Below are 10,493 nucleotides of genomic sequence, written 5' to 3'. Positions count from 1 at the left end.
CCACCACCACCACAATGCCATCTACCACCACCATGATGCCATCTACCACCACCACGATGCCATCTACCACCACCACAATGCCATCTACCACCACCATGATGCCATCTACCACCACCACAATGCCATCTACCACCACCACCACCGTCGCAATGCCATCTACCACCACCACCACCACCATCGCAATGCCATCTACCACCACCACCACCACAATGCCATCTACCACCACCACCACCATCGCAATGCCATCTACCACCACCCCCACCACAATGCCATCTACCACCACCACCCCCACCACAATGCCATCTACCACCACCACCACCACAAAGCCATCCTCCACCATGAAGCCATCTACCGCCACCACACTGCCACTTAACAGCAGCACATCAATCACCGACAGTACCGAAAGCAGTCCAGATGTGAACACTATGCTAATACCCTGTGTCCTATCTGCTCTTTTTTGTCTGCTGTGGAACTGAACATTACTGGTATAATCATATATTAAACAGCCTGAAAAAATGTTACATCCAATGAAAAACTGCTCACAGGGTTTTATACCTGATTAATGTTAAACATGCTTTAAAATTTTATTCTTAAGTAAGAACCAAGCAGGCCCTGATATGGTCACAACTGCAGACAGAAAGTTTATGGCATTTTGATTTGTTAGGTCAAAAGTGAATGATATAAATAAAAAAAACTGTAGTAGTGATGTATCAGAGATGAATGACTTTTGAACAGATTTATTCTGCTTTCATGCACTTAAATGGCTATGTAGGAAAATAATCTTTAAGAAATTAGTTAAATAATTATATGCTTAAATATAGTGCTGCTTTATTTAAGACAGTCTGCACATGACGCAGTTTTGCAAATGAACAATAAAAAGGAGTTCTGCAAATAAAAGGTGTGTTTCGGCTGCCATTAAATTGGCTTTAAAAGCCACTACAAGAAAGCTATTGAGACTACTCAGAAGTCATGAAAAAATACTCGAAAATAGATTTAATTAGAATTCATATAACACAACAGACATTATCCATCATTTTTAATTATTATTTTGAAAGCCACACTCTAAAACTCTGCTTTGAAACAACATTGGTGTATTAGTGATCAGAAAATTCACTCAGGTTTTTATCTAAATATATATCTGGACTAAAAGAGTGCTTTAAGCCCTTAACTCTTTTTACCAGAAGCCAAAAAAAAAAGTGATTTCTGCCTGTTTTGGGCATGTTCGTGTTCAGCATTGAATTTATTTGTGATGGTTAATGGCTCATATGAAAGTAGACACTCGGAACCTTAAGAATGTGCAGCTTTTCATAAGAGTTTATTTTTACCTAACCTATTAGGACTAAATGTTATAATTGTATTGTAGCATTTGTATACAGTGTTTTACTATCAAAAAAGCTTTAGATGTGCTGTCTGTTTTATCTCTGTACCAATGTTATTGTGAGAGGTGTGGATTGTTTGCCCAGCAGAGGGCTCACACCTCTCCCTTTTCCCATCGCCCTGCTCACCAGCAGCTAAACACAGAGTCACGATACTCTACATACAGAAACCCAACAGTGTCCTCACTAATCTTATAACAGATTTGCGGCAATAAAATAATTCATATGTTTAAACTGATTTAAAATGTCAGATAAGTTGATTTCGATTCCGCCAGTGGAACTGCTAGTAAATGCCAGAAGCAGTCGATGAATCCAGACTTACATTCTTCATTCTCATAACTATATACTGAAAAACTGATAGATATTGAAGAATATGTTTAAGATGAATAAATGAATAATAAGTGGAGACTTTAAGAGATTCAGATTATAAATTCCATGGATTATAAGGAAGGGAGGAAGCTGACTAGCGCGAACAGAACAAAATCCTCCTGTGACTTTAAGACCATGTCAGGGAGTGTCCAGTCTGAAGGTGCTTAAGTAGAAGCTCTGACATCTAACGGTCTTCTCTGATGCAGCTGTCTCAGTGTTCACAGCCGAACCCGTCATAAGCATTTCTTTATGTTCTTTATTTCCACACCATGAAGTTACTACGTTTAGGAATTTGTCTCATGGCCCTGGTGGCTTCCTCAACAGCACAGGTACGTCTGGCAATGAAATAATCCACCATCTTTTAATAGGCTCTCTATTTTTTTTTTTAAATCCACATAATGTGATCTTTGTCGTTGTTTTTCTGTTAAATGTGTTCTGTTAACATGAGCGCAATGAACGTAAGTCTATAAGCAAGTTTGTTAAAATTTACAAATGTGTAACTTTTGTTCATGTGACATTTGTCACACATTAATATAACGCTTTACGTCTCACTTTACAGATGACTGCTTTACAAGTTTTAGCAGCAACTTGATTATTTTGTTTGCATTCTGGAGTTTGGATTATGCGTCTCAAAGCTTTACAAAGTGAGCTGACTCCATTGAAAAACACTGTGATTACAACAATCTTACAATTACAAAAACCTAGCAATCTACAATCAAGTTTTAGATCTTACAAATTTGAGTAGGAATTTTGCGATTCATCATTTTACTTTGCATTTATGTATTTTTGAAAAAAAAAAAAAAAAACTCCATTGTTTCAGCCATTACTTCAGTAAAATGCATGATGAGTTTACAAGACTAGATCACTCGATCGTAAAGAAATACTATTACTACTCAGATATTTTTCGATGGCAGTGATGCTATATTTTGAAGGCACAAGCTTAGCAGATACTAACATTCAATGTTCTCTATGAAACCTGAGTACTCAGTTGATATTTAAAAAAAAAAAAACATTCTCTATATAGAGCTCAGGAACCACCACGGTGATGCCAGAGAACATCACCACCACTGTGATGCCATCTACTACCACTGAAATACCATCTACCACCACCATGATGCCATCTACCACCCCCACTCAAATGCCATCTACCACCACCACTGAAATACCATCTACCACCACCATGATGCCTTCTACCACCACCACTCAAATGCTATCTACCACCACCACTGAAATACCATCTACCACCACCATGATGCCGTCTACCACAACCACTCAAATGCCATCTACTACCACCAGTGTGATGCCATCTACCACCACCACTCAAATGCCATCTACCACCACCACTCAAATGCCATCTACTACCACCAGTGTGATGCCATCTACCACCACCACTCAAATGCCATCTACCACCACCACTCAAATGCCATCTACCACCACCAGTGTGATGCCATCTACCACCGTGACCCAAATTAGCACCAGCACATCAATATCATCTACCACCTCCACAATGCAATCTAGGCCTTCCACTATTACACCATCTACTACCACCAACGTCCCACCTCAGAGCAGCACCAACAGTACCAGCCTTCTCAACAGCAGTCCAGGTGTGAAAGCTTTGCTAATAACCTCTGTTCTACCTGCTCTGATTTATCTGCTGTGAAAATGAACTGAAAAAAAAAAGTTCAAAACGTGAGATTAACATTTAATCTGAATCTAAGCTAAATCTGTTAGGTCAAAAAAATCATTAATTATTAGAAATGATATACATTTATATTTTTGTCTCTCACTGTATAGACTTGTTTGCTCTCTGAAACAAAAAAAATGTAAGAAACATTATTCTTATTTAGAGAAATAATTCAGATATTTCAATGCTTAATGTGATACTTGTGTATGTGTATAGGAAAATGGCATTCTATTAATAAACTTGTACTCAACTTCATATTTCCATTTCTTCTAAACCAGTGAAATATTTATTTTTGTACAATTTCAATATCATGTTCTGTGGAATTATAAGAATATATGTTTAATCACTTTACAAAAATAATGTTTGGGTCCAAAATATTTGGTGATCATACAGCAGCTACAGGGAGGAAAACTTTAGTTTTATTAATCTGTAAATGGGAAATTAAAGCGTTACAGCAGCGTGATAATGTGCAGGTAGATAAATACAATACGGTGCAAAAGGCACCTTAATATACAAACGCTCTTGTAGATGTTTATTTTATGAATTCTGCTGATTGAGTCAGCAAAAAATTTTGGATTTAAAAAAAATTAAATGTTACAGAAAAATGTTTGTATGTCAGTAAAGAAATTATTACGTAATAGACCACGTTTCAGACAAAAAAAAACAACAAAAAAACATAATGAAGGCTGTCAGGGATTATTTGCAAAAACAGAAGTGAGTGTGACAGTCTGAGTCTTCAGAGGAACTGCAGCAGATTCTCCAAGATGATTAAAAAATTTAACCAGCCAATTTCCTGATAAAACTCACAAATTGTACCTGAGACGACTGATGCATTCTTAAAAAGTAAAAGGTTGTCAGAACAAATATTGACTTTCTTTAGTTTATTACTGTTTACTGCACTTTATAATATATATAGATTTATGCAGAAATTTTTAATTTAATTATTTTTAAGGCACATTTGCTTTACAGTACTTCAGTATTTACAGTCCCTTCTGAAAGTATTGGAACACAAGGCCAGTTCTTTTGTTTTTGCTCTACACTGAAGATGTCTGGCTTTGAGATCCACAGATGAATATGAGACGATAGATCAGAGTTTCAGCCTCATTTCCTGATATTTACATCTAGACGTGTTAAACAACTTAGAACACGGCACCTTTGGTGACAGACCACCCAATTTTTAGGTGAGCAAAAGTATAGGACCAGATAGTCTTAAAGTAAATAAAAGTAAATAGCACCTAATAGTTGGTTGCATATCTCTTGTTTGCAATAACTGCAACAAGCTGGCATAGACAGCTCTCTGGTCTTCATGTTGGTTTATCCTTTTTAACAACAAATGCAGTCTTCACAGGTGAAACCCAGGGCTCAAACCCAGAGTAGACATTCAGAGCTATTAATTGTTTAAATAATCAGTCTAACAGTGCACACCTGGGCAACGAGGAACACCTGTCAGTCACATGTTCCAATATTTTCGATCACTTGAAAAATGGGTGGGTTCAAACAAAAGTTTTAAGTTGATTAACACGTCTAGATGTTAATTTTGGGAAATGAAAGCTGAAATTCTGATCTATTCTCTTATATTTGTCTTTTGACCTCAAACACAAATGCCTTCAGTATACAGCAAAAACAAAAGAATTGGCCTTGCTGTTCCAATACTTTCGGAGGAGACTATATGTGCCTAAGACATGTGCACAGTACTGTGTGTATAAATATAATAGTGGTAGTGTTGATATGACAAGAATAGAAAATGAAATTAGCAGCATATATGGAAGTAAAAATAGATAAATAAAAAAGCATGCAGAGTCTAGACCCATGTGCAAAAATACAATAAGATCAGAGGATAGCTCAGAGGATGCAAATGTGTGCGGCAGTGTGACATGTAAATTAGTAAGAATAGACACTGTGAACAAACAAACAAAACAAACAGGTTACTGATCATATACATATGCAAGAGTATTGGCTTAATAATGTGTCCAGAAAACTTTCTGGAATGTAACAGGGCTATATAACAGCGCTTCAACAAAGTTCTTCATCAAAATCTTCATAAAATCCTCATTCACACCTCAACACATTCTGCTGAAATACTAATTACCTCTTGTAAGTGACCAGAAATGAAAAAAAATGACACTCTAAGATGATGTTCCACTGACTTGCTCACTTTTTTGGTGCTCGCTTCCCCATATATGTTTATTTAGCATTATTATTGCACCTAGTGGTTAGAAATGGAACTGCAATAAGTGCTAATAGAGGCCCACTGGGGCGGGAATCATGCTGCCCCCCGCTAGCTCTATGAATGTTTAGTCTGAGTGCCACAGACAGGACAGTTAATGAATAATACTAAAATCATTTTAGGTGGATTGTAAATTTCAACAAGACCAATCTAAAACGAAACATAAAAACACTAGTTACGAATGTAAACACTGGATTAACGACAGGGTCAGTGTTTAACACCTGAATGTGCTCTCGTGCGAATGTGTTGAACTGTTGGCCAACGTGAGGATCTTCTACTGACCGTGACAAGGTCTCGGGCGTTTTAAGGGGAAGTCTTAAATGTAAAACTAATCAGTAAATGTTTACATTATGACATGAAGAATCCAGGTATCATCCATTCAATCCATATCTGTTTTGAAAAAAAAAAAGAAAAAGAAAAATCAAAAATTACTTTTATGAACCTACCCATTTAATGCCTTGGCTGTGAATTTAATAGCATTTGTTCTATTTTAGTGGACAATCTAGAGACTCTAGAGTATGATGATTTTTAATATTGGCCTATATACAGAATTTTATATACCAGTGTACATTTTAACAGTTCTTCTGTTTTGACCCAGAAGAAAGGTCAAATCTTATCATATTAGCAAAACCTGCAGACGCTCACGGCTGAGTCTTTAGACCGATTTGAGCCAGTTTGGCAGACTTATCAGCGTATGTCATTCCATCATCAAAAATATCTTAACAATGGCATCCATACATGGCTCCAGTGATGCTGTCTTTACGACGTCTTTTAGCTATTTTCCCTGCATCTTCCCTGTTCAGATCCTCATCTCTCCCCCTGCTGGTGAGCTTTTCATGTGTGGATGAAACGAGTTTGAAAAAAGGTGCCTTTTTAGATTTGGATCTTTCATATTTCCCATTTTACTGTTAAGAACGGAAGATGAGGAAAAGCTGAAACAATCCGTATAATACTGAAATATTTTCCTTTTTTTTTTCTTCACATATAGTGTTTTTGTATATATAGAGTCTATTTGATTTTGTTACCTCATATTAGAATAGTTTTTAATCTATCTTGTTCTTGTGTGTATACTCTTTCTGTACTGTACCCCTGCTGTTGCTAAATGCAATTTCCCCACTGCGGGACAAATAAAGGAATATCTTACTCTTACTCTTATTTTCCACAATGGATAGGTATTATTTTCAGAATGAATGACACACAGATTATTAAGCCATTCCACAACAAACCTGAGCTAACTCTAGTAAAGAAACTGTGAACTTTATGTCAAACCAGGTCCAGGTGTTATTGCCGCTACACTGGTGACCCTGCATACTCAGAAGTGTTCAGCCTTACAGTGGAAATGAGACTAATGATCTGTGAATATATTATTGCCATGTGAGTACTTCAGGTTACTTAAAAAGAGGAGGTGTATGGACGGTGTGTACTGCAAAAAATTATTATGTCAACATTAGATATGGCGTGACGTTAAGCTCCTGGGGTGTATCCGGTCTTTTTTGTGTGTTTAAAAAAGGCCACCTGCATTGGACACAAGCTTTCACGCCAAACGTCTAACTCCTCTAAGGAGCTCTGGTGGACTGACCGCATAAAGAGGAACTGTCTGAAGCATCTGTGCTCTCGCTGCCTTTCACACCATGAAATTACCAACTGTGCTATTCTACGTCTTGGCCTTGGCTGGCTTCTTCGCGATCCAGGTAAAACACACACATCTATCTAATCATAAATCCACACAATGTGTCTTATTTATTATTATTAGGTTCTATATGGGGGGAAAAGCCATTTTTGGATAGGAAGCATCAAAGCTTTAGCAGCTAGCAAAACTAGCTAAGGTATGTAATCTACATTTACAATCAGTAACACCTATATTTCAAGATGAATCCAAATTTACAATATACAAAAGAGAATTCTGAGAGAGTTATAACATTTATTTTCGAACACCGCCAAAATACTGATAGAACCTTATTATTCTGCAAGTTGAAGTACTGTTTGCTTTTATATGGTTCTCAATAAATGTCGCAGTAAACGACTAATAAGCAGTATAACTCAGTATTTTTGTTTTCACACGTTTTTTTTTTTTTTTTTTTGAATGTATTCTCTAAGATCTTTAAGATAAGAAACTCATTTATACACACACATTTCCCAAGCATACCGAAAAAAGTCTGTTATCTGACTTTCGGTCCTGTAACACCTGAAAGTTCAGTTTAATCACCAATTAGTGTATGATGCCAGGTATCGGCAGAAATATTTACTGAAGTTATCTGAAGTTAAAGACTTTCATTTGTGCCAAAATGTTGTTTACACACATTGTAAGGCTGGCAGGTTTAGTAGAAAGGTCCGACATAATTAGTGTGATAGGTTTGACACACATATTTTATTACTCTTATCGATTGTGTGTAAAAGTTTCCCGCTCCAGTTGAATGTCCATCGCTTGGCTGCATATATTGTGTATTCTTCCTGGATAACTATTAACTAACTGGAAACTATTTTAGCTGTTATTGATATTGAGAAAGGGACAACGTTTCAGGAAATACTAGAATCCATGAGTGACCCAAGGCAAGGAAAAATCCAAATATAACAAAAATATTATAGATTTCTGTATCCCTTTTGGAATTTTTCACATATCACACACAGACACCCACACACACACACTATATATATATATATATATATATATATATATATATATATATATATACTATATATATATATATACACATACATACATACATATATATCAGTGGTTATAAACCTGGGCTATAAACAGGGCTTTAAGGTAAAGCAGGTCACTTCACTTCCAGATTGTATGGTTCATACTGTACAAACATTTCCCACAAAAAAGTTTCCCAACAGAATAATAAATGGAAGATGAAACAAAACAAAATAAAAATTCAGTGCACATACAGCTTTGTCACTTTGGTTCAAACGGCTGATTGTGTTTTATTATTTCCTCACAGGTAACAAATGCAGAGTCTTTTTCAACTACAAAGGCAACAACCCATTTCATAACGACTAACGGACCAACGAACACCCCTACGACGGTGCCATCAAAAGCCAGCACCACAAATGACACAACTCCATCAAATACAACCACAATGACACCAACAAACCACACCTCTTCAAGGGTAACGACTGTCACCACTACACTTTCTCCAAACATCACCACTACACTTCCTTCAAACATCACCACTACACTTCCTTCAAACATCACCACTACAGTTCCTCCAAATCCTAGAACCACAACGATGCCACCAAACACCACCACTTTCATTCCATCGAACATCACCACACCGACGGTGATGAATGCCACCACTACCATTAGACCTTTAAATGCCACCACTGTGATGCCTTCACACAGAACATCTACAGTACCTTTAAAGACTACCACCACAGCGATGCCACCAAATGCCACTCATGTGATGCCATCAACCACCACAATATCTGCAAATGGCACTATCACAATGATGACACCAAACAGCTCCACTGTGGATCTATGGAGATCGACTTCTGGGACTTTATTGGACAACACGATGACAACGGGAACAAACGTTACCATGGAGATTCCGTCAGCTACAGCTACTACAATACAACAATACGACAACATTACAGTAGCTTCTAACAAAACTACCATGTCTCCTAGAACAACACGATCCAGCAGCCCTGATGTTCACTCTGATCTGATCACCTGTACGCTGCCAGTTCTACTTTATCTATTGTGGAACTGAACAATTTTCAGTAGCATGAGTCCAAGTGTTTTATATCTGTTGTAACACTTTTTATCCATTTACAGTTACATTTAAGTTTCTCTTCTCACTTACGTTACAGCAGCTGTAAGCAGTCTCTCTCTTGTTTCTTTCCCTTGAAGTTAATAAGACAAAAGTGAAGGAGCTGTTACTATAGAAAGAATAACGTATTCAAACGAGCGCATTATTATAAACCTGTGATTTGCAGCTGCACTAGTGTCAGACTTTTTAAAATTAATTAAACATCTTGTGAATCCAGAATTCAGCAGCAATGAGGTATAATTCGCTTTACAGTCTACGTATGTAACAGCCATGCTTTAGTCTCCTTAACCACAAAAATGTTAAGCTGAAGTTTCCTTCTTGCTAATTAAGGTCTTTGTTGTCAGTCTGAGACATCAGAATAATGTTGTATAAAAAGTATACAGTAAGTAATATCTAATTAGATCAAAAACAACTGCTCACTGATATGATTTTATTTCTATAAGTGAGCAATTCTGTGCACGCTATTGTTTTATTAACCAACCTTACCATCATAAACACACACACACATACACACAGAGACTTTATTTCCTGTTTAATGATTCATTACCTCTCCTGAGGAAAAAAAATCAAATTCTCTTCAAGGTCATGTCATAGAAATTGCCTTGTAATGAGCCTGATTACTAAAAATAAAATTCTTTTAAGAACCCTGGTGACTTCTTTTCTTTTGAGAATCTCCTCTCTATTTTTTTAGCACAATAGTACAATGTATAACTATTTTATAAATAGACACAAAATGTTGTTTTAAACTTTATTTAAGCTTTAAATTCTGTGTGTATCTTAAAAGCCTTGATGTTCATCCTGATCTGATGATGCTAGTAAAAAGCATACTAAAATAATCTTATGGTTATATAAAACAATATTGCTAATGCTGAAGTAACTACATAGCTAAAATCCATGCTAACACAAAGTAGTCATTTGCCTGCTAGAGTTAATGACTGAAAGCTATTAGAAGCCAGTAAGAATTATTAATAATTATGTGCTAGCTGTTCTTCTTTTAATTCATAAAAGTGAACTGCTGCTAAAAGTGCTGAAAGTTAAAAATCTACTTTAGCATTGTA

General features: G+C 36.5%; 2 protein-coding genes across 4 annotated transcripts; both read left to right on the top strand.

The window, feature by feature from the left end:
- The first annotated feature begins 1,909 nt into the window (after positions 1 to 1,909).
- Positions 1,910 to 3,684, top strand: si:ch73-359m17.9 (uncharacterized protein LOC100000433 homolog). 2 transcript variants are annotated; one of them, XM_034310272.2, is made up of 3 exons: positions 1,910 to 2,074; positions 2,305 to 2,389; positions 2,770 to 3,684. In XM_034310272.2, the coding sequence occupies exon 3, from the start codon at positions 2,791 to 2,793 to the stop codon at positions 3,403 to 3,405; it is 615 nt and encodes a 204-aa protein (XP_034166163.2). In that variant the 5' UTR covers positions 1,910 to 2,074; positions 2,305 to 2,389; positions 2,770 to 2,790; the 3' UTR covers positions 3,406 to 3,684. The 2 variants fall into 2 exon arrangements, with proteins under 2 accessions (XP_034166163.2, XP_026765607.3); XM_026909806.3 differs by lacking the exon at positions 2,305 to 2,389 and having other exon boundaries at positions 1,917 to 2,074.
- A 3,258-nt stretch (positions 3,685 to 6,942) lies between these two features.
- Positions 6,943 to 10,081, top strand: LOC113523798 (mucin-2). 2 transcript variants are annotated; one of them, XM_026909866.3, is made up of 3 exons: positions 6,943 to 7,030; positions 7,167 to 7,347; positions 8,608 to 10,081. In XM_026909866.3, exons 2-3 carry the CDS (start codon positions 7,288 to 7,290, stop codon positions 9,373 to 9,375), a joined length of 828 nt encoding a protein of 275 aa, XP_026765667.3. In that variant the 5' UTR covers positions 6,943 to 7,030; positions 7,167 to 7,287; the 3' UTR covers positions 9,376 to 10,081. The 2 variants fall into 2 exon arrangements, with proteins under 2 accessions (XP_026765667.3, XP_053095011.1); XM_053239036.1 differs by lacking the exon at positions 6,943 to 7,030 and having other exon boundaries at positions 7,085 to 7,347.
- The last annotated feature ends 412 nt before the right edge of the window (positions 10,082 to 10,493 follow it).

Source organism: Pangasianodon hypophthalmus, chromosome 13 (assembly GCF_027358585.1).
Source record: "Pangasianodon hypophthalmus isolate fPanHyp1 chromosome 13, fPanHyp1.pri, whole genome shotgun sequence".
Lineage (NCBI taxonomy): Eukaryota > Metazoa > Chordata > Actinopteri > Siluriformes > Pangasiidae > Pangasianodon > Pangasianodon hypophthalmus.
This window is presented reverse-complemented; position numbering and strand designations above follow the sequence as displayed.